General features: G+C 53.6%; 1 protein-coding gene across 1 annotated transcript; it reads right to left on the bottom strand.

Moving 5' to 3' along the window:
- Positions 1 to 1,041: 1,041 nt before the first annotated feature.
- Positions 1,042 to 22,062, bottom strand: HDGFL2 (HDGF like 2). The gene is made up of 16 exons (XM_050934189.1): positions 21,878 to 22,062; positions 19,386 to 19,462; positions 19,161 to 19,299; positions 16,448 to 16,645; positions 14,921 to 15,037; positions 13,732 to 13,803; positions 12,950 to 13,091; positions 12,617 to 12,692; positions 10,694 to 10,979; positions 8,047 to 8,141; positions 6,762 to 6,832; positions 6,239 to 6,309; positions 5,013 to 5,114; positions 4,693 to 4,906; positions 3,091 to 3,217; positions 1,042 to 2,294 (listed from the first exon to the last, which is right to left on the bottom strand). Exons 1-16 carry the CDS (start codon positions 21,947 to 21,949, stop codon positions 2,195 to 2,197), a joined length of 1,959 nt encoding a protein of 652 aa, XP_050790146.1. The 5' UTR covers positions 21,950 to 22,062; the 3' UTR covers positions 1,042 to 2,194.
- Positions 22,063 to 23,280: the final 1,218 nt, after the last annotated feature.

Below are 23,280 nucleotides of genomic sequence, written 5' to 3'. Positions count from 1 at the left end.
AGCACGTTCACGAGCGCTACGCTAACTGCAATGGCGTCACACCAACGTGATGTGCATCAGGCCAGCACATCCTTTAGCTTTGCTCCACCCTGATATTACCATGCTGGGACCAGCCTGGTTGCCATGGGCCCTAAGGAAAGACAAGGGCAGTAAGTGTTAGAAGTAGGCATCCCCTCTGATTAGCAATCTCAAGCCCTATAATACAAAGCGGTGGTGTGGGTGAGGGACCAGCCCAAGACTCAGGTGGGCTAGGTTCGATTCCTGGCTTGACCACAGATTTTCTGTGCCCTTGACCACATCACTTAACTTCTCCGGGCCTCTCCCCCTTGTAAAGGGGAGATTATGCTTTCCTGCCATTCGTCTTGTCTGTTTCTAGACCGCAAGCTCTTCAGAGCGGACAGCACTGTCTCTAAGACTATGGCTACACTATAAAGCGAAAAGCCACGCAGTGTAGCTGCTGTTTGTCAGCAGCAGAGAGCTCTCCTGCTGACAAAAAACTTTCACCCCCCACGAGCAGCAGCGGCTGTTCACACCAGTGCTTTTCACTGGTAAAACTTTTGTCGGTTGGGGTGTGTGTGTGTGTTTTTTTTCTTAACACCTCCAAATAACCAAAGTTTTGCCAACGAAGTGCCAGTGTAGACAAAGCCTTAGTCTGTGCAGCACCCAGCATGATGGGGCCCTGGCTCTTTGCTGGAGCCTGTAGGGACACCCATAATAAAACCATCAAGCCGTGCTCCCTACACACTGGGTTTGTGAAGGACGCACTCTGCAAACAGTGGTCTGTAAATAAGACCCCGATGCTGGCTGCAGCTGGTGTTTAAATTTAGTGGGTAAAAAGAGTCACGTTGGTTTATTTAGATTCTGTTTCTAAAAGTTTACAGTGCATAGGACCAGCGAGGAATATAAAACCAGAGTTAAGCTGCAGCTTCTGGAGGCTGGGGGGGCTGATTTGGAACAAGCTACCCTAGTGGCCTGTTAAGTGCTGCCTTGTTCTGCAACTCATCTGCCTGCAGTGCAAAGGAGACAGTCAGAACACTCATCTTCCTTTTCAGATGGACGAGTCTTTATTTTACATATACAAAAGCTTAAGATCCTTCCGAAACACATCAAAACCTAAAGATGTTTCCTACTCCTGCTGCCTGAGATGAAGCCCTCATGCTGTTGTTATTCGTAAGCAACTCTCTTTTTCAAGTGGATTTTAAATAAAAGCAGCCAGTGGCAGCCCCCCATACTACGGGAACCCCTCAAAGAAGCATGACAATGCAGTGCTCCATTCCCAGCCTTCAGTTCGCTGGAGTGATACAGCCTCTGGCTTTAAGTGTCCTGGGTGCTGCGGGAGAGGACGTCCCCACATGATTCTGGGGCTTCAGAGCAGTAGGGAACTGGGAAGGCGAATGGGCTGGAGATTTCTAATTAGAAGGTCCTGATAAACATGCCCTGCAAAGTGCGGTTACACCACGGTAGGATCTGTACTCAGTGTTGGCATACCATGTTTCCAAGCCAGAGCTCTGCTGGCTTTTCACCCACACCGAGTTTTGGCCCTGAAGAACCAGCACAGCTTTGGGACCACGCGCTGGAGTCAACTGGGCCATGCAGAATAGCTGCAACCCAACAGCAGAATCTCCAGGTCTGGGGAGGACAGAAAGAATCCAGGTGATTGTCATATCCCTGCTGGGGCAGGCAGTACCACCCCATCATCTCCGGCTTGTAAGACGGGCCAGGCTGGATCTGGTGCTGCAGGGCGACGAAACGTGGGAGCCCTTGGGCATTATTTTTACAGCCACATTCCCGAGTCTAACCGCACTTCCAAAGGAAACACAAAGGACGTCCCTCCTTACCCTAGGGTTACAGCCATCATCAAGGGCTCAAGAAAATAGACGAATAAATGATATTTTTTTTCATTAAAAAACCCTTTATATTCAGTTCATGTTGGTTTAGATCACAAGAATTTAGGTGGGGGGGGGGAACCCAACAAAAAACCAAGGAGACAAATACAAACATACGGCACAGCCTCCCCAGAAGTTCTTTCCTTTCACAGGAGCAGGAGGGGCGGGGGAACAAGACCTAGGCATCAGCTACAGTGCGACTTAGTGAAGTAACTCTGAAACATGGGGGCAAGGCAGAGCCGGTCTCCTTCACTGCCTTCAGTGCAGAGACCCTGCGAGTGTTTCTCCTCTGTGCAGGAGCCATGGCCTCAGCTGTCCTCCTCCTCCTCCTCGTCCATGGATTCTGACTCCAGATGGACCCTCTCTCTGTCGGTACTGGGCCTTTTGATCTCGGGATAGTCTTGCGCGCTGCCAGGGAGAGCAGAGGAAAGTCACCGAGTAGCCTGAGTTCCAAGCTAGGAAGCGACTGTTGCTCGCGGGGAGCGAAGCAGGGAGGTAGGTGCTTGGGGTTACTGTATCCTCCTTCCCTCCTCATTCATACCCCTCTATGTATCCCTTCCCTGCCCAGCCGCACGCCTCTAGCCATCCACTCTCCCTGCTCCCCATTCCACACCCATCCACACGGTAGCCGAGCAACACCCCCCTCTCAACAGTACAGTTATAGGACATCCCAGTGAGTACACTGCCCCTCCTCCCCATCACCCTAACTTTCCTAGCCCCAGGCATGGAGCCCCCAAGCCCACGGACCTGAGAAGAGAGCAATCGCCCCCAGGCAGGTGCCTCTCTGCTAACATGCACCTGCCCACAACGACGGCTGGAGGAAGTCATGCCACGCGGGTTGGCAGGGTTTACACTCAGTTGCTGGGGGAAGCCCCATTGCTTGGGGCTGAGGGGCTGTAGAAACACCTGATCATACACAGAGGGGGAACAACCCTGCAGAAGCCTAGAAATAGACTAGCTGGCCTAGCGGATTTCTCAGGACTCCTTCGGTGCTAGAAAACCCAGAGACTTTGGCCTTGACACTCTTCGTAAAAGGCTTCTGCTCTGGAAGAGCTCCATACCCAGTCGCAGTCAGCAACCCATCACCGTGTCCCACAGCCTCCTTGGCCCTGTGGACACTGTGAAGCTGCGGCCTCCTACCCTTCAGCAGGTACGAGATGAACCCCTACCACCCAGTCTCCCTAAGCCAGAAGCGGATGCTCACTCATGTGTGTCTTCTGGGGATGCCTCTCGCTCTCCGTCGCCAGATCCCTGGCCTTTGTCTCGCTCCTTATCCTCCACGCTCTCCCCTTTCTGGGACATGGATTCACCGTTTACGGGGGCTGACAGATCTACAGTGGGAACAAAGCAGGGGAGGAGAGGACACGAGGAGATGGGCGCACACATTCGCATGCTTGGCTCCCAGTTGGAAGCAATGGCAGCTGTTGCTTTCTTTTTCCCCACTCTCTTTGGTACTTACCTGGTCCCGTCATGGGAGGAGCTGACTGCCTTGCAGTTTTGAATGTATTTAGGGAGTTGTGAGGCGGGGAAGAGCTATTATCCCATTGTACGGAGGGAGAAGGGGCTAAATGACTTGCCCAAGGTCACAGGGGAAGTCTGAGGCAGAGCAAGGAATTGAGCTGCAGGCTGCTAATCTAATTGTTAGGCCATCCTGCCTCCTGTCTCCCTCTCTCTCTCGGGATCAAGCCAAGATGGCAGCTCCACAGCCCTGGAGACAAAAATTCTCCAGTGGTCCACAGCACAGCAGCAGCAGGGAAAAGATCCCCGCTCAGCGCCATCCCACCAACGCTCCGGATACCTCACCGCTAAGAGGGGAAGAGATCGGTCGGGCTCTGGGGCCTGCTCAGTCCTTACCCTCTGCTGAGCTCACTGCCCGTTATGGAGGTGGATTCTGGAACATGGCCAAGGGCCGCCCCAAAGGGGCACCCACAGCCACCAGACGATGCTTGGCTTGTCAGCTCTTCAGAGCAGGGAATTGCTTGCTTTGTGCCTATACAGTGAGCAGCCCCATGGGTCCCTGGTCTCGGATGGGGTCTCTATAGGCACCAACAGGTGTTGGTCGCTATCCATCTGGGGAAGATTTAAAGTGGCCAGGCCACCTAAAGGCGAAGCTACTCCCATTTGCTCCCCACTGGTGTGAATCTCGCATTTAATTTATGCATTAAGCATGAGTCGGGGGACACTGGGCTCTGCCAGTCAGGCTGTAATTAACCAGAAGGCCACTTCCGTGAGGTTTACATGCAGATCTTGGAGGTAGACGCTGCTCCCGCTCTCCTGGCCATTTGGGTGTTCTTACCCCCACAGCCCCGAACCGAATGGTGACATCACGGGTGTCTGGGGTGTAACCTGCAGCAGAAGGGCACTGGAGGCAAAGAATTAACATGCCCCCTTCTTCAGGCAGTCTGCTGCAAATATCTGCATCGCTACAGCTGCTAGGACAGGCGTCTCCAGCATTTCCATGCTGTGCCGAGCTTTGTCAGAGAGCGACCCTCCATGAGCCTGCCCAGCTCCCACCCCAACGAGCCCACGAGGGAGGATCCTGTCGCCCTCTGTGCCCCGCAAGGAGAACCGCTGCAATAGGAAATTCCCTGTAAGACATGGGGAGACAGTGACCCCGCTTCACAAGTGATAAAACCAGGGTCCAGTCTCTCCGGGGACAGGCGGGCTGAGTCACTGGAGCATCTTTTGCTTTCAGTCTCAGAGCGTCATCATAAAAGAAGAGCCCCCGCCCTCACCACAGGGCACCGCAAGTTTGCTGTGTGCCCAGGCAGGTTGGGACCCTCCCAGCAGCATGAATTATAGTTACCAGCATTGGTCTCCTCCTCTTCTTTCTCGTTCTGGGCCTCCCCTCCCGACAGCTTCTCCTGGCCCTTCTCTGCATCTTCCTTGTCTTTCTCCATCCCAGTTTTGTTGGCTTTCTGGTTCACCTCGATCTTCGGCCCCAGGACGCGTGACTTCAGGCGGGTGTAAACCTCGGCAGCCTTCTCCATCACGTCCTTGTTAGCTTTGTAGCGACGGATCTGTCACATACACACAGTGAGGCAGGGCTGGCAACAGACTGGCCTCGTCCCAGAGAAAGGCACTCTCATCCCCACACACACCTCCCTTATCCCACCTCCATCGTACCTTTTTCAGCGTAGCCACCACATCAGTGTGTTTCTGGAGGATGTGAGAGGTGACCTGCAGGGTTCCCAGCTCTTCCAGAGCATTCAGGCACCTCTTGATATCCTGCAGGTAGAGAGAGATCAGAGATTTATCTCCACCAGGCAGAGGAGGTGACGGACTCAAGGAGTGCTCAGTGAAGCTTCTTAGTGGATTATTCCATCCCCTCTCAGGCTTCATGCAGCATGGAAACCCCAGGATCTCTCCCTCTCCTTGGGGAGGCTGGGGGGCAGAGACACTGATAAAGAGGCTGGAGAACCTCTTAGGCTTAGATCCAAAGTCTATGGCACTTGCCACACTGACTCATCTTTGTCCCTCTCCCGAGACCCTGATCTTCCTCCTGAACGAAGCAACCTACCCTCACCAGGAGCTGACGCCCGCTAGGCAAGCCATCCCCACCTTCAGCTGTGCCACTACTGCATGGATCCACATCAGGTAGGCCCTGTAGCGAAGCTGCCTATCAGCAGAGAGCACAGCTGTGCAGCAGCTGGGACGCTGGGAGCTAAGCAGGGGAAATTCTCACAGATAGGGAAGGAGAGCCCAGGGAGAAATAAAAATCACCTTTGGCACCATCTAGTGGCAAAGCTGAGTATTGCTCCTTTAAAACAGTGCGGAATCAAATGTATCACATAGGACTGTAGGAGTTCGACATGGAAGAGACCAATCTGATCAGTGAGTCCATCCCCAGGCAGCAGAGATCTCAGACAATAATAGGACACTACGGTTAATATGCAGCATGAAGAACGTGCTAACAGATCTTGGAGCTGGCTCGGATGGAGGTTATAAGGAGGAAGAGGAGGACCAGGGAACCCCCTACAGATGTCAATATTTAAGGCGGAGCACCCCTGAACAGCATGAAAGCCAGAGAGTACTCCACACTGCTAAGAGCGGAGGCAGACCCTGGAGGCCTCAAGCCTACGAGATCATTCAGCAATCCACTGACTACTAAAAGCTGACAGATGCCCAAAGACAACAGGGTCTGGTCCCGTTCGGCCTGACGTTGTGTGTGGTGCAGTGGACCTACAAGGGTTCTAATCAGGAGAAGTTTGACACTCACTTTGCACAGGCGTCAGTGACACAGAGCAGGGAGGAACAGACCCCAGTCACTGATAGTCCGGAGACACCCAAGCAGGAGGGACCACTCTCAGACGATCCCCTCCCCAGCCCCCTCCTAACTTGCCAGTACTCACCGGATTATCAACTTTCAGGGCAAACTTGATCTCGCTGTGAAGTTTCTGAAGCTTCTCTTCAATTGTGGGCTCTAAGATCAGGTAAAATAAAGAGGCCAAGGCATTAGCCCCCTCTTGGTTGGTTTTAACTTGTCTTTAGCCTGCTGGACTCCAGCAGGACACTGGGCACTTGAAAGCCCACTGGGCATCTGGGGCCTTCAGCTCTGACTCGATATGACCCCTGGCCTCCTGAGAATAGGCAATATGCAGAGTCTCCCCAGAAGCAGGAAGGGTTGGGAATGGGCTAACATCAGAGTCATTGTCGCTTGGTTATCCTGAGCTGGGCATGTGGCTTGAACTCCAAAGAAACCTCCTACAGCCAGCCTGGCCACACCCCGCCCCAACAGCTCTGTACTGAAAAGCCAAATCAGAGCAATACACTGGACCTCTTTTGGGGAGACTCTCTCTGCAACCCATGCCCCAGGCCAGGATAACTGAGCAGGAAAGTCCCTCTCCCCTCCCCAGAAGTAACCTGCTCTCTCACCCTTCTTCTTCTCCATCCTCCTCTCTGGGATCACGTCAGACTTTCTCCGGCCTCGCTCCACTCTTAAGGGTCTGCAGCGGGTTAGGGAAACAAGAGTAAGAAGCTGCTCATTTGCACCTCTGCAAGTTAGAAATACTCCGGTTAGGAGTCATACCCACTGCCCTGGCTTACAGGGGAGGACGATGGTCTTGCAATTCTCACTGGGGAGGGCAGGGGGACGCCCAGTCTTCCTGGCAGAGTTTTACCCACCTGGTTTACATGGCAGCACACATGGCCCTGGCACCACCTGCTGGAGGGCTTGGCCTACTCCGGGTGCATTAAATAGGGGGAAGGGGCTGCACCAGCTCTCTGGGCAGAGATAACGCTGCTGCTGAGCACTTCCCCAGTGCTGTCAACCTTGGATCTCAAAGCACTTCACCAAGGCGGGCGAGAGTCAGGAATCCTGAGGCACAGGAGGGACTAAGGCCCACACTCTCAGACACATCCCGGTGTTTGAAGCCCAGCTGGTGACATCTCGGGCTTCATTTGCTGAGGGGCTGAGCGCCCTTAGCGCCGTGGAAATCAGTGGAAGCTGGGGGTACTCCAAACCTCTGGAGAATCGGGCTCCAAGGATTGAAAACTTACAGGCCACTTCTGATGTGTCCCAAACTGATTTGCCCAAGTCACATGGCAGGTAAGTGGCAGAGGCAGGGTAGAACCCAGGGTCTTGACTCCCATTCCCATGCTGGACCTGACTGATTCCTATTTCAGGCCTGGAAATTACAGCCCCCCCTCCCAGGGAACAAGCTACTAAGGGCTCTATCAGCAGTTCTTGACTCCTTGCAGCCCCCTCTCCCTGGGAGTGGAGTCCCAGTAATGACAGCAGGCCTCAAGAGATGTTCCCTTGCTCAGAGAGGCCTGTGACCCTGTCACTCCCCTACATGGTACCGGCCCTGCAGGCTGCTTGGACCATCCAGCTGAGGCAGGCTTGGTTAAAGGCACAACGTTAGAGACAGATCAGACGTGCCTTAAAGATTTGCTCCAGCACCACCTCCCTTCCCTTCTTAATGCCGTTAGAAACCCGGGAGGGGAGAACCACCTTGCCACCTCCCTGGAAAGCTGCTTGTGCCCAGAGTCGCAGGTGCTTAGCACAGCTCTGCCATGGGCTCCAGGAGGGGAACCTTCCCCCCACCCACCGGGGGGAGTTGTCAGCCAGGAGGCACGAGAATCTCCACCCCCCCCGGCACATCCAGGGGTAAGGATCAAGCACAAGGAGGAATCGAAGGCCCAGCAGAAAGATGCTGACTTGTTGCGAGGTTTCTCCTCCGACCGGCCCCTTTTCTCCTTTAGATTCGGTTTCCTTGACAACTCTGAGGGCTGCTTCTTCAGCGGCTTCTTTACCTTCAACAAGAGAACAATGCAGATGCTGAGGGCTGCGGCAGGCCCCTCCTCACCGCAGGAGGGGAGAGGATGGTGGTGTCCTATTCCAGCCCCTCCGACGCGTGGTCTGTGTCGTGGGGATGCCAAGAGCTGGGGCCCACTGGGTGTGCAGCGCCTAGCACAATTATATGAAAGTTTCTGCCCCAAAGAGCCTTCTGCAGCACCTCCTAGAACTGGGCTCTGACCAACTGTAACCCTGTCCCCCTGCTACAAATACGGCCCTGTGCTGCTCTGGTACCCAGAGGTCTGCTTTCAATCATAGTACTTATGCAGGCTCCATTGGCATGGTATCCCTTTGCACACATATACTGTGGAGCCTTTTACCAGAGGATCTCACAGCTCTTTGCTGATATTAGACCCCACAGCTCCCCTGAGATACTCATTTTCCATCTGGGGAAACTGAGGCATGGATAGGTGCTGTGACTTTCCCCAAGGCTACTCAGTGAGTCAGTGGCAGAGCTGGGAACCACGCAGTCCCCAGCTCTGGCCATGAGACAACACAGATTTTACGGCTTCTCTCTCTGGCAGTGGAGATGGAGTGGAGAAAGGAGATTTGCTCATTTCAGACTCTCTTATCCCCCTGGACAGCTCAGAAAATTGGCTTAGGCAGATGGGTTATCGAGATTTCCACCTCAAGCTTGGCCGTTCACATCTAGGCTGGGGCAGCAGTTTAGTGACCCATACAGTGGCGGTCTTGTGCGAAATGAGTTTGACAGATCTCTGTCCCCTTCCAGAAACCAAAGGTCCACGTCACATCATCCCCACACCTCAACAATTAACTAGCCTAAGTGCAGAGACCAAGGACTGAATGGGTTGTGCAGGCTGTGACCCCCTTTTACTCCAAGGTTGGAGACGAGGCACTCTGGTAGGGTGGAGGGGTAACACATGCACTGCTAGCCACAGTCAAGGGACAGCACTCCAGTCTCCAGGGTCATCTAGCTGCTACCAGAGGAGTTCACTGCTGTCTTAAGGGGAGAGGCCTCTCTCCAGAACATTGCCTGGTGCTTTAACTGAAGTCATAGATGCAAGAGCATCCACCCTTGGCTGGCATGAAATGCCATGGCAGAGCCACTGGCAGCTCAGGGCAGCTTTCCTGCCCTCGCGAGCCAAGCAGGCAGAATTCTTGCAGAAATTCCAGTTGAGTGCCAGTGCAGCTGCTGCTACAAAGCCCTGCTCCATTTCCTGCCATGCCTAGGTCCCACGCTGGCTATACTCGGGAACTGCTCTGGTCGGTCCAAATACAGCAAAGGACTCACACTTAGAGAGTTTTCCAATCCAAATGCCTGAAGCCCTCCACAAACTGATGTGCAGAGATCACTTCAACCAACGAAATGCAGCCAGCTCTGGGGTGGAACGTGAAAGCTGTTACGCAGCTTCCAGCAATGCCACACAACAGGCTAAGACAGGAAGTGAAGAAGTATCCAGCACCCAGTTGAAACGCCCAACAAAGTTTAATGAGGCAGAATGGATGTGCCCTCGTTAGAAGGGAGCCAGGATCCAGGGCTGACCTAACAGCTTCCCCCACAAAGGGTGCCATGGGATCCTCCCTGACAGCAAACAGCTGGAGCCTGGTTCAACATCTCCCCTGCAAGCCTCTGTGGAGGAGTTCGTTAACCAAACTAATTCAAGGTGGCTCCGTCCCGCCCACCTCTTGTGACCCTGGCAGCTCATTCCCTGGCTAAGCTGCTCACCCAAGCGAGCCACGCTGACTGGGGCTGCCGTGACAGCCCTCAGCTAACCTGGGTGAGGCACCAGCGGAGGCACCTCTGGCATTTGGATTGGAAAACTCTCTAAGTGTGAGTCCTTTGCTGTATTTGGACTGACCAGAGCAGTTCCCGAGTATAGCCAGCGTGGGACCTAGGCATGGCAGGAAATGGAGCAGGGCTTTGTAGCAGCAGCTGCACTGGCACTCAACTGGAATTTCTGCAAGAATTCTGCCTGCTTGGCTCGCGAGGGCAGGAAAGCTGCCCTGAGCTGCCAGTGGCTCTGCCATGGCATTTCATGCCAGCCAAGGGTGGATGCTCTTGCATCTATGACTTCAGTTAAAGCACCAGGCAATGTTCTGGAGAGAGGCCTCTCCCCTTAAGACAGCAGTGACCTCCTCTGGTAGCAGCTTGATGACCCTGGAGACTGGAGTGCTGTCCCTTGACTGTGGCCAGCAGTGCATGTGTTACCCCTCCACCCTACCTGAGGCACCTCGTCCCGGCGGAGTCCTGGGACATTCAGCAGGACAGGTTCCTCCTGGGTCTGGCCTGAGAGTTTCATGAGCAGTGCAGGAGTGACTTCAAACAGACAGCAGCAGGGTGAGCTTCCTTGACCCCAAACCTTCCCAATGCCCCTCGATCCGGGAGAGAACCATCTCAGGGGTGAGAGGGGCACTCCGCCTCCTCAGCTTCTCTGAGACCAACAAAGATTTACGCCAATCACAGGAGGGGTTCAGCGATGCCCCCAAACTCACTCCTCATGTGATCACTTGCCTGGACGCCCGGATCCCCCCGGTCCCACGTACTCACCTCTTTCTCCAGCTCCAAGTCAGAGTCCGATGACAACTGGTCCTTGCCTCGGATCTTCCTGCCTTTCTTGGCCACCTCGTCATCCATGCTGCTGTCACTATCTGAGTGCGCCTCCTCCCCCTTCTCCGCCTTCTCCTTCTTCTTTTCCTTCTCCTCTTTCTCCTGCTCCCGTAGCCGGCGGATCTCTTCCTCCTGCTCCCTCTTCCTCTTCTCCTCCAGCTCCCGGCGGCGCTCCTCGTCACGCCTCTTCCATTCGCTGATGCGATCTACGTCGCTGTCGCTGTCACTGTCGGGGACAGAGGGAAATGGATCATGGGGAACAGGAAACCCACTGCGGAGATGGGGCCCGTGCACCCTCCACCCCCACTCTGAGCCCTGCTTCCACCGAGTCTTGTAGATGCTGTGGAGCTCTGTGCCTCCCGTACACTGGAGAGAAGCACCAGCCTTGCTCCCCGGTACATCAACTTTTTGCAGTGTCAGATTTTCAGTGGACCATGGGGCACAGGCCACTGGACATGCCCTTGCCCTGAAGAGGTCTGAGGCCATCAAGCAGCTGCACACAGTTACCATCTCTCACTGCCCTCTCCTGCCCCCGAGACGTGCCCTTTTTCTGAATGAAAGGAGAGCTGGCCAGAGAGGTCTGCCTGACAGCCCTGGAGACTGAATGCTTCCAGTTACCCCCAGCGGTGCATGCTTTCCGCTCAGGGCCCTGCCAGTGCCTCAGCCCTGATCTGGAGGGATCTCTGCATTAAGAGTTCAGTCTCCAGGTCCTATGCAATCCCCAGTCCCTCTGCACTGGTTGCCAAGGGAAGCCCAATTAGCGCCAGCTGCAGGGGTGGGATTCCTGTCTCACAGAATTGTGAACTTCCAGCCTCGGTTTGGGCTGCAATTGGTATGTATGGGTCAAATCCCTCTGGACCCTGCGTTCTCCTCCCTACGCTCCACACAGGGCCCTTCTGGATAACTAAGCCTGTCTGGCGTCTTGTCAGTTCCAGCCCCTTCACTTCCCTCTTGTCGACAGGCCAGGTCTACACTGGAAGCGTTGGCTGGTTTGCAATGTCGGTTAGGGGTGGGATTTCCACTTCTGCCAGGATAGCTTATTTTGCTTGGGGAACCCATACTAGCTACACCAGCAAAAGCTCTCCTTCACGGTATCCGCGGAGTCTGCACTAAGAGGCTTTGCCAGTGTAGTGATGCTCCTAGAGTTACCTCAGGAAATCTTTTCTAGTACAGACTAGCCCATAGCCAGAAGGGCTGCACAGAGCGGAGACTGTCTGGCAGCGACTGTCATGCAACTCACACGGGGCATCGCCTCTGGTGGCAACCAAAGCTACCAGCCCTCCTTGCTAGCTAGCCAGGCACTGACATGGGCCCCATTATTATTAAACATTTATACCGTGGCAGTGCCTCGAGGCCCCAACATGCAGGGTGCTGGACAAATGTTTTATACCTGACAGTCCCTGACTAAAGAGCCCAGGTGAGAGCTCTCCCTCTCCGTGGTGCCCAAGCACCTCCCATTTATTCATGCATTTGACCTCGGAACACTCCCGGGACTGAGGTTTGTAATTTTATCCCTGTTTTCACAGATGGGGAAACTGAGCCAGAGAGAGAGACCAGGCGACTAGGAAGTCTGTGGCAGAGTCAAGAATTGTACTCACTGGCCAAACTCTGCTCATCGAGTCCGGACTTCCCTGCGCCAACACGAAAGATCCCCCACCCTAGCTGACAACTGAGACCGGACACCAGTGAGATGCCCTGGCTAGCTCCTGGGAGAAGCCGAACCCACACAGAGCCTGGGGTCAGTGACCCAAGTCCCGGGCCGCACTCCTCTGCTTCTGGGCCAAAGGAGATTAAAGTGTCTGAATACCAGAGCAGGCATCCCAGCCAGTCCCTGGTGCCCCTCGCCATGGCCTCAGCGCTTACCTGTCGCTGCTGGAGCTGGTCGGAGCTCTCTCAGGCTTTGGTTTCCTGCCGCGAGGCTTTGGGGGCGGCTTCTCAGCTACAAGACACAAGGGATCAGGGGTTCAGCACGGCAGGACACAGTCTCCTTCCCACCCCCTCCGTCAGCCAGACGCAGCGTGTGCGAAGGAAGGGTAACCCAGTCCAGGTGGGCCTGGGTTTCAGTCCATCTCTTGGGGTGAGATTAATGAAGGCTCCCACAGAAAAGTGGGTTGCTGAGCCCACCCAGCCCAGCTCCCTTCCAGAACTGCCTGGGAAGAGCTGGAAGCAGCCTGGATAGCTCCCCTTCAGCCCTACCTGGCTTCCTGCCCCGTGGAACCTTCTTCACAGACACGTCCGAGTCGGAGTCCGAATCAGAGTCCGACTTAGTCATGTCCACTGTCTCGTTTTCCTCCTCCGAATCCACCTTGGAGTCCGAGTCGGACCCCGAATCCACCTTCTGTGAGCAAAGGAGAAAACATTGAGGGGGATCCGTGCGCAGGTCAGAGAGGAGGGGAGCTGAACTGCCTTCCCACGGGAACCATAAGTGGGACGAAAGGGGAAATATACCTCCAACTCCCTTAGGTAAAGGATCAGTGTCCAAGGGAAGCTGGGGGGATGCCCTGGCAAATCCTCATACACACAGTTCTGTTATCAGCACACATCACGTGGTGCAATAGTCGGTTTAGTCCGAGGCCTTTGTTATGCAGGAGGTCAGACCAGATGACCACAAGGCCAGAAGACACCACTAAAATCAATGACTATCCCTTCTTGCTGCTCACCCCACTGGTCAAATCCATGTGCAGGAAGCCTGTTATTCCCGCTCACCCCTCCTAATCCTCCTGCCTCCTCTCCCTCTTCATTCATTCCTGTGGGCAACATGGAATCAGAAATTTAGTCTCTTCCGTTCCTCTCAGCTACTGTGTGTGTTTGGAATGCCTTTCCACCTCCAGCCAGGGACACGGGGTCTGTCTGACTGGCTAGCCACAATCTGTGCTGGACGCCGACTGGCAAAGACAAGCTCTCAGTGCCACAGGGCTAACCCGCAGGGAAAATGGACTAGCAACGGGGCAGGGCTGCTCGCTTCAAGGGCCCTTTACCTTTTTCTTCCTTCTACCTGCAGACACCCTCCTGGGAGCTCTGGTCACTGGCTTCTTCTCTGGAGTAAAGTCCTGGGAAGGGATGGACATATTTGAATTAGGAAAGGCCTCATTTTGGCTGCAGAAGCTTCACCCCACCACTCTCAGCAGTAAACCCCATCCCCAGACAGTGAGAAGCCAGGGCACCTTCTGGATATACACTTGGGTGGCATCAGGGGGGTAAGGAATGGCCCCAGGTCAGCCCCTCCAACTCTTTCCCCTCCTCATTATCCAACAGCCCTGGACTTTGAGCTCCGCAGACCACAGGTGCTGCCCCAAAACACAGGGGCTTGTCAACCCAAGAACAAACCAGCTGTCCAGTCTTAACTGGGACAAGGATGTCCCGGCAAAGACGCATTGGGCACCTTAGAAAGAGCAGAGACCCAGAAAGACATGACTTTTCACAAAGCTGGAGAACAGCGGGAGAAAGACTGGCACACGGGTGCCTAGCCAGTCAGCGCCAAGTGGCATGAAGGCAGGCCTTGAAGACTAGGGTGGCCTTCCACACACCTTGCCAACCTGTGCTGCCTGCTGTCACCACCCAGAGATGCCCAAGCCCTGGGCTGGACTCAGCGCTCATGGAAGGAATTGGCGACTGCACTAAGCCAGCAGGGGAAGCAAAGAGAAACTGCGGGGGGGAGGGGGGAGCAGCGCCACCAGGCAGGAGCCACTGCACTGGGTGATACTGTCAGAGCAAAGGGGCATGTCTTCTCGTCAATGCCCTGTGAAAGGGGAAGCCAGGCATATAACGGCACTAGGCAAATGGTATGCGTGCTGTAACGTGGCGCGCCACAGCCCCCCCGGAGCAGCAATGAGACAGGCTCGGAGGGCTGGGATTACATCTCTAGTGACTGAAAGGGCAACAGAGCATATGCGCTCTACTACTAACAACAATTTATGGAGACGCTGCTTGAGCTCAAGTGGTAGAGAGTATGTGTACATGTATATACCAGACTATTCCAAATTCTATTCCCCAGGCTTCATGTGGCCCATTTAGCTGACAACTGGGGTCCTACACGGTGCAAGAGAGAGGGCATAAGCAGAGTGTGCCTCGTCCTATATTCTCGCCAGGATCCGGTTAGCTAAGCAGAACCTGCCCACCCCATCCAAACCACTGCAGCACGGGGGAATCTGTAAACCACTTAATCACCTGGTCACTATTTTTCTCTGACTCAGAAGAACTTTCTGAGTTCTCCTCTTCCGAGGGAGACGCACTGCCCTGGTCGAGGTCGCTGGAGGATTTCCGGGGTCGTTTAGCCACTGGCATCTGAAATCAGACAAACAGCAACATAATAGCTGCCGCAAGCTGGTATATTCCTCACTGTGCTGCACAGACAAAACTACACAGGATCTTCTCAGAGGGCAAGACAAAGATGCCACATGTATTCTGATAATTTGATTTATGACCAATAACTAATATCTTAATCTTTACACACACATAAACACACACACACCAGATGTTCTGCAGCTGCTGCATAGTTACCAGTCCTGAAGATAGCTTGAGTTCATGGCTTGATTTTGCAGCTTGGGTTCGTAGCTTGTGACGGCTAACTGGCCAGGAAAGCCGGGCTCAAGGATGAGCTGGGTCTCTGTTGGGCATGCACCGATGCCCTTCAATGTTGTCAGCAGAATGTTACCCTCAAAAGTTTTCCATCTCACCCATCCCTTTTGCAGGCTTTAGTTTGAATCCAGAGTCTATAGGTCTTGCTTTGTCACGCTGCCTCTGCGTTTGGTGATTGATCACCAATCAGTTGCAGGTGTGACCTTCCTTCTATTGTACCTTTTCTTTTTAGAGTGGACTCTTCTTACTTTGTTAGGGCTCTTGTCTGTATCTTCAGCCGGTGGGGTTTGAACTTTATTTCATCAGGACAGGCTGGGGCTGGAGGTTGATTCCATCATCCATACATACCTCATTCACACATCTAAACTAACTAATAAGAGTACAGCAGGGTTTGCAAAATGAAGGTTGGAGGAAGCTTTTACAAAATGGAGTGAGCGTTTTAAAATGGGGATTGAATTACAATATGGCAAACAGTGAACAGAAGTTACAATATAGACAAGTGTAGTGGATGGCAAACAGTGAACAGAAGTTATACTGATAAAGTGAACAATTAAAAACAATTTCATTTATCAGTTCTACAACTGCTGCCCTCTCTGCCCACGAGATCAAACAAAATCTAATGGAGCAGGGCTTCAGCCACCACCCTCCCTCCTGTTTTCTATAATAAACTCAGAACAGCCAGCATGCAACCTACAGGTACACAGAACTCATGCCTGATCCCATGCACGGTCTACACACTGTGACAGCGTCTTCTGATCGATACCAGTGTGGGTGTGCGTAAACAGAGCCGGTTACATCAGTCGGTGGGTTAGACTTGGTGTCTTGGCTACCTCTGAACTTGGGATTATCTCTAATTTCCCTCTAGAGTATCAACATGAGACCTTGTTTTCACATCCTTCCTAAAAACACCCTGCTGTGCCGTGTGGCTGCCCCAAGATAAATGCAGCTGCCTCTGGGGTGGATCACAGCAGCTAAGTAGTGGGTGATGTGACGGCCTTATATACAATTTCTAAAGTGCTTCGTGAGTCATGTGCAAACTCGTTATATAAATATAATCATCCTTCTATTCCTAGCCAGGTGATTTCCCCCCCACAGATCACAATGGGGCAAACCTACTTTCATAGCTAGCGCTTTTCGTTTCAGCCCACTATGGTCGCTCCCCTTGTCGGACTCCTCATCGCTGTCGAGCTTCTCCATGGCTGCTGCAGCGACAGTAGCAACTGCCATGGCAGCCGATTCGTCTTCCTCCTCGCCTCCATCACTCCCTGCCACCGGGTCATTCTCAGGAACTTCGCTGTCTGAGGAGCTCGCTGGCTGAAGGGGCAAAGAAATGGAAAGGTCAGGGGTTACTGCTGAATAGCAGGTCTCATGATACATGTCAGCACAGCAAAGAAACAGGGAATAAGAGAGCTAAGCACAATGGAGAGGAGGATTGAACCTCACATTGCCACATGAACGGCTGCCATCAGAGTGCTGTGATAACTCCCCTGCTGACAGCAAGCTAGAACCCACACTTAAGGGCGAGATCCGTGATAAGGGACAGCGTTGTGTTGACCTTTTAATGAAGCTGCTTCTACAGCAGTGGCTCTCAACCTTTTCAGATTACTGTCCCCACTTCAGGAGTCTGATTAGTCTTGCGTATCCCCAAATTTCACCTCACTTCAAAACGACTTGCTTACAAAATCAGACCCAAAGATACACAAGCGTCACTGCCACTATTACTGAACAATGGCTGACTTTCCCACTCTTACCGTATAATTAGAAACGAAATCAATAGGAATCCAAATATTGTACTTACATTTCAGTGTGTAGTATACAGAGAAATATAAACAAATCATCATCTATGAAAATTTACTTTGTACAGACTTCGCTGGTGCTTTTTATGCAGCCTGTTGCAAAAGTAGGCAAGTCTCTAGATGAGTTGATGGACCCCCTGGAAGACCTCTGAGTACTCCTAAGGGTACATGTACCCCTGGTTAAGAACCACTGTTCTACACCCCTCTAAGCTCCCCTTGGCCAAACCCCCTGAAATCCCTTCCATAACCCTTTTGTATGCCGTCCCCATCTAGAACACTGATGAATAAAGACAACTCCCCACTGGATCCCCTTCCATCTCTGGAGTCAACGAGTGCTGCACTCTGCCCTCATGATCCCACCTTCACCATGCTGTGCTGAAGGTATTGCTATCATACGGCCTCTCTGAAAAGCCCACCTGACTCCTCTTCACTGGTGAGCCAAACTCCAGCTTTCCTTTTCTCCACAGGGTACTGAAGAAGGTGACCTTATCTCACCACCTTGAAAGTAACATTCACGACCAGTTCCACTCTGGCTTTCAATCCCTTCATAAGTGAGTGACTCCTCTTAGGGGGGCTGATAAGCCATTGATCACAGATCCTTCTTCCCAAAATACGTTATCCCGGGACGGCTGCAGATACTTTCCCATTTGAAAGTTTCCCATGAGGGGTTGGATTTAACCAGCCCTCTGCTCTCCTAGTTTGAATCCCACCTCTCTGACTGCCCCTTTAACCATCAGCAGTGAAGACTTCACAACTTCCTGTCATCCTATTATTATGCAGCACCTCAAAAGGCCCCACCTAGGGGTCTCAGGCCTCAATTCAAGTGCGCACATCATATATATACGATGATGACCAAGCTCTTCGTTTTCCTTGACTCAGTCTCCCATTTCTGTCATGACTGCCACTTCCAATTACCTACTACCGGAATTCTTCCTTCTGGGAGCCGTCTTTGCCCTACGTCCTTGATGCTCCTGGTATTCTCCTTAACTTTGCTCCCAAGACCAAAAACCTTCAAGTCACTCTTGACTCCAAATTTTTCTTTCTGCCTTTACAATGCTGAAGTTCATCTTTTCCTCAAGCTCATCTCTGCTGAAATCCCTACCTTTGCCTTAATTGCTGCCTTGACTACTGAAGGCCTCTCTTTAATGGCTTCTTAAAACCCTGTTCTGGGAACTTCAGGAAGGTCCAGAACAGCCTCTAGCTCCAGACACCAGGAGTTTGTCACCCCAGCTTCTCTTACATTCAGTGGTTTCCCACTCATCTCTGTAGCCAATGTTAAGTTGCTCTCAAAACTCTCCACGGAATCATCTCACTCTATATCTATGCCCGTGTATCCAGTCATCTCTTGTGCTTGTTCACTGCAATCTATGGTCTCTCTCTCAAATTCTGCTACAGTTTGGGTGGGCGGTTGCTGCTCATTTCAGTTTGAAACTATCTTCCTCTAAGCCATCTCCTCTATATCTCACCTTAAAGCCTTTCATTGTCTCTTAAGACCAAGTATATATGAAGCAGTTCTGGATACCTTTAGGAAGATCACTATGTAATAAATTGTATCATTCAATTATAATTATATATAGTGTCCTTCATACGCTGAAACACTGGACCGTAAACAGCTTTCTCTGAGTCTGATCCAAAGCTCGTAGAAGTCAATGAGAACCATGCTAGTGACTTCAGTGGCCTCTGGTTCAGGTGCTCTGATGCCAATGAAGAGATTGACATTATCTGACAGCCTGAGCACACGACTGGGAGCCAGGAACTCTGCAGTTCTAATTCTTGCTCTGACACAGATTTCCTCTGTGGCTTTGGACAAGTCACTTCAACTCTGTGCCTCGGATTAGGCATCCGTAAAGCAGGTGTGAGGAGGGTTAGTTATTTTGCTCCCAAGAAGGGAGATTTTTGACATGGAAGCTTTCCAAGGCCAGCATGCCAGGCAGCAGGAAAAGAAGAAAAGGCTATCTGAAGGCACAAAGCACAGAAGTACGCAGAGCCCCTAGTCACGGCTGACTACACATGAGCTATGCTCTCACACTCACCGGAGGAGCACTGTAACTGGCATGGGGGTTGTTCTGGATTTCCCACAATCCCTCATTGAAGCCTTTTCGCTTGTTTGGCTTCCCGTATTTGTCCTTGTACTTGTCGTAAGGGAACAGGTCCTTAGGTCCCAAGAAGGCTCTGAGGGGAAGAACAAAGCAGAGGTCAGTCCCAAGCTGCCGGGAAGTGGACAATGGCAAGGAAATCACGTGGACAGTGGGGCTTACGTCTCGTGTGTCCCAAAGAAGAAGATGGGGTATTTGTTGGGCGGGGGTTTCACAGCGCCGTCTGCTATGTCATCAATCTGAAACAAAGCACAAAGCAGGAGGTGGTCAGAGATGGTGGATTAGGGTGCAGCCTCAGCAGGCAGCTTCCTGACAGCCAGCCTCAGCTTTGTGTTTCACACACACATTGCAATAACACGCGGAGGAAGGGAGCCTTCTGCACACTGAATTCTAAGGTCATTTTTATGGCCAAGCAGGATCTGTTGGCAAGTAACAGCAGGGAACCAACTCCAGCTGTGGTGTTGCAAGAGTTCGGTCCTAAACTTTGGTTCAATCCCTTTAGGGCTGGGAATGCTGCACAGGTTATAGGCTCTGCACACGAAGATGGAGGGGGAACACGAGTGTCTGGCTTGGGCTACCACTAAGAGCACATGGAAGGCCTCCCAGGAGAATCCCATCCAGCCCTACTTAGAAGGAGGGAGATTGCTCCAGCAGGGGGCCCCAAACGGTCCTTCCTGGCTGGAGACAGGCTACAGGAAAAGCCCAGGCTGCTGGGAGGCAACCAGGCCTGAGGCGATTGGCCCTTAACGCACAGGAAACCCTGCCTTCCCGCATGTCCCACTGGCTCCAGTCAGTCACTTGCACATGACATAGCCAGGGACACAGCTTCTAGGCAGGAGCCCAGGAATGTTACTGGATCTGTGATTACAGAAGAGGGAGGGTACATGCAAGTGGGTGACCTCGCACATCGGGGAAGTCTTCACAGGAAAGGGCCCCCCAGGGGAGGGAGAGAGCAGAGCAGAGCAGACTGGGACTCCAGCAATGTGAGCATCCTTCTGATTCTGACCAAGTTCTACCAGAGCCCCATATTCTAGCACTAGCAAAGTACAAACAGTGCATAGGTGAAATAGGAAAGATATACTAGAAGATCCTGTGGTACACTGTAGGTCATGCATTGTTTTCCCAGCTCCAACATCCACAACTTTCCTCAGGTATCCACCACATCCCAATCCCATGCATTTGCAACCTGTTGCCTCTTGCCACTACACCCCCTCACACTGTGGTGGCCCTGCCCTGCCCTCAGCTTCCAATCATCTTTACTTTTCAGGACCACTACCCAAGGCACTCTCATCCACATGGTGTTCCCCACACACGATGACCCTCCTGATCATCAACACCCAATATACCGCCATCCCCTCTAGGAACCATCACTTGACTCCATCTCCACCAGATACCATCACCCTGCGTGTCTCATCCATACCCCTTCCAAGCATTGTTGCCACACAATGCTGTCACCCTACCACCTCATCACACTGCATACCATCACCTGACACTCAATAACAGATCAGTAATTCCCATCTGCCCATGACCACCCCCACCTCCAGTGATCCAGCACCCCCATCTGGATCCCGTGTTTCTAAGAACCTCCCCGCTCCTGCTGTAGACCAGGGGCAGTCAATAGGCAGACTGCAGGCCAAATCCAGACCACCAGATGCTTTTGAACAGACTCCCAAATCTTTTTATTTACTTATTATCATCATTGTTGTAGAGTTTTTTTTATTCTCTGGAGTCTGGACCTTGAACGAGAAATTTGGTCCTTGACAAAAAATAACTGACTACCCCTGAGACTGTCATCCTTGATCCCCACTCCATACCATTTTCCCCAATCCATATCCCTTTCCTCACCCCATCTCTTCACAACCCCCTGCACCCCACAATCTATCACCTTACTCTTCTGCAACCATCTTCCCCAACACCCACCCCTGCATCTTTCCTTATACCCCCACCTCCCCTTAACACACACCTCTGCACCCCATGATCCATTACCCTCTGCACCTCATCTCCCCAGTACCCACCCCTGCACCCCACAATCCATCACCTTGCCTCCTGGCGCTCCACCTCCTCAAGGACCACACCATAATCACCCCTCTCTCTGTCTCTTCTCCTCTGTACCCCAGACACATTGCCCCGTTACCCCTGAGCCCCAGTGGCTCTACTTCTGCACGCCCTGCTCCCCACAATCCCCGCCCCGCACTCCATCACCTGCACCCCAGTTCCCAATGTAGAGTAGGCCCAGACCACAGGCTGGACTAGGGGTCCCCCCCCAAGAATCTCCCCATAAAGGGATGCGCTGAGCTTCCTTGGGGAGGGAAGGGGGTTCCCTAGGGGTGGGGGGGCCCTCATGAGAGGCACTTAGGGCTCCCCCCGGGGCTGGGGTTAGGGGGGTCCCGCCGGGGCACCCCCCGGGGCTGGGGTTACGGGGGGGTCCTCCCCAGGGCGCCCGCTGGGGTTTGGGTTTGGGGGTTCCCCCCGAGGCTGGGGTTAGGGGGGTCCCCCCCGGGGCGCCCCCCAGGGCTGGGGTTGGGGGGGTCCCGCCAGGGCGCCCCCCGGGGATGGGGTCGGGGGGTCCCCCGCGGGGCTGGGGTAGGGGGGTCCCGCCGGGGCGCCCCCCGGGGATGGGGTCGGGGGGTCCCCCTCAGGGCTGGGGGTCTCACCCGGGCCGGCCAGTGCGGGTACCCCTTCATCTTGGCGAAGACCAGGTCTCCGGGCTTGAAGCTGTGCGGCATGGCGGGGCCGGGCCGAGCCGAGCCGAGCCGGGCCGGGCCGGGGCTCCGGGGGCGGGGGGCGGGGGGAGGGGCGACAGGCCGCAGCACAGGCCTAGGCCGCTGGCACCGCCAGGGAAACGGGGGTGGGGGGGAGGCAGGAGACTGGCCCTCGGCCCGCAGGATGTCCCGCCCCTCCTTTCCGCAATCCCGCAGCGCACTGGCTCCCGGGACTGCCACTCATCTGTCCCCTCCAATCGAGGCTCGGGGTGGGGCCTGGGAAGTAACGGGATTGGGCCGCTGCCCGGGCACGCGGGGCGGAGTGGGGGGGTTGGAGGGGTGTGACCCTGGGGAGGGGAGGGGGGTGGAGGTGCGAGGGGCCTAGGGGCTCTGTGGGGGAGGAGCAGGGGGGCCATGCGGGGGAGAAGGGGGCAGGGAGGGGGCAGAGAGGGTACAGGGGACATGGAAGGGAGCTAAGAGGAGTGAGGGGTGAATAGAGAACGGGGGTGGGGGACTGGAGGGCGTTGGTTATAGAAGGGAATTCTGGGGCCAAGAGGGGGCTATGGGGTATTGAATGGTGGCTGTAGAGAGGAGGAGGTGATTACAGGGGCTGTAAAGTGAAGGGGTAAGGAGGCATGAGGGGTATAGTTGGGGTAAGGAGTATGGAGGCATGAGGGGTATAGATGGGGTAAGGAGTATGGAGGAGTGAGGGGTATAGATGGTGTATGGAGTATAGATGGGGCATGGAGGTATGAGGGGTATAGGTGGGGTAAGGGGTATGGAGGAGTGAGGGGTATAGATGGGGTAAGGGGTATAGATGGTGCATGGAGGCATGAGGGGTATAGTTGGGGTAAGGAGTATGGAGGCATGAGGGGTATAGATGGGGTAAGGAGTATGGAGGAGTGAGGGGTATAGATGGTGTAAGGGGTATAGATGGGGTAAGGAGTATGGAGGGGTGAGGGGTATAGATGGTGTATGGAGTATAGATGGGGCATGGAGGTATGAGGGGTATAGATGGGGTAAGGGGTATGGAGAGGTGAGGGGTATAGATGGTGTAAGGGGTATAGATGGGGCATGGAGGCATGAGGGGGATAGATGGGGTTAGGAGTATGGAGGCATGAGGGGTATAGATGGGGTAAGGAGTATGGAGGAGTGAGGGGTATAGATGGTGTAAGGGGTATAGATGGGGTAAGGAGTATGGAGGGGTGAGGGGTATAGATGGTGTATGGAGTATAGATGGGGCATGGAGGCATGAGGGGGATAGATGGGGTTAGGAGTATGGAGGCATAAGGGGTATAGATGGGGTAAGGAGTATGGAGGGGTGAGGGGTATCGATGGGGTAAGGAGTATAGGTT

This window comes from Gopherus flavomarginatus, chromosome 24 (genome assembly GCF_025201925.1).
Source record: "Gopherus flavomarginatus isolate rGopFla2 chromosome 24, rGopFla2.mat.asm, whole genome shotgun sequence".
Classification (NCBI taxonomy): Eukaryota; Metazoa; Chordata; order Testudines; family Testudinidae; genus Gopherus; species Gopherus flavomarginatus.
Note: the sequence above shows the minus strand (reverse complement) of the source record. Positions and strands in the feature narration are given on the sequence as shown.

Bases quoted from the DNA above. Each gene is read 5' to 3' on its own strand.
- HDGFL2 (XM_050934189.1), bottom strand. From the start codon at position 21,949: ATGCCGCACAGCTTCAAGCCCGGAGACCTGGTCTTCGCCAAGATGAAG. The intron at 13,092-13,731 runs GTAAAGGGCCCT...CTTTGCTCACAG, and splicing joins CAGGTAGAAGGAAGAAAAAG to AAGGTGGATTCGGGGTCCGA. The intron at 6,833-8,046 runs GTCAGCATCTTT...AACCCGCTGCAG, and splicing joins GAGGAGAAACCTCGCAACAA to ACCCTTAAGAGTGGAGCGAG.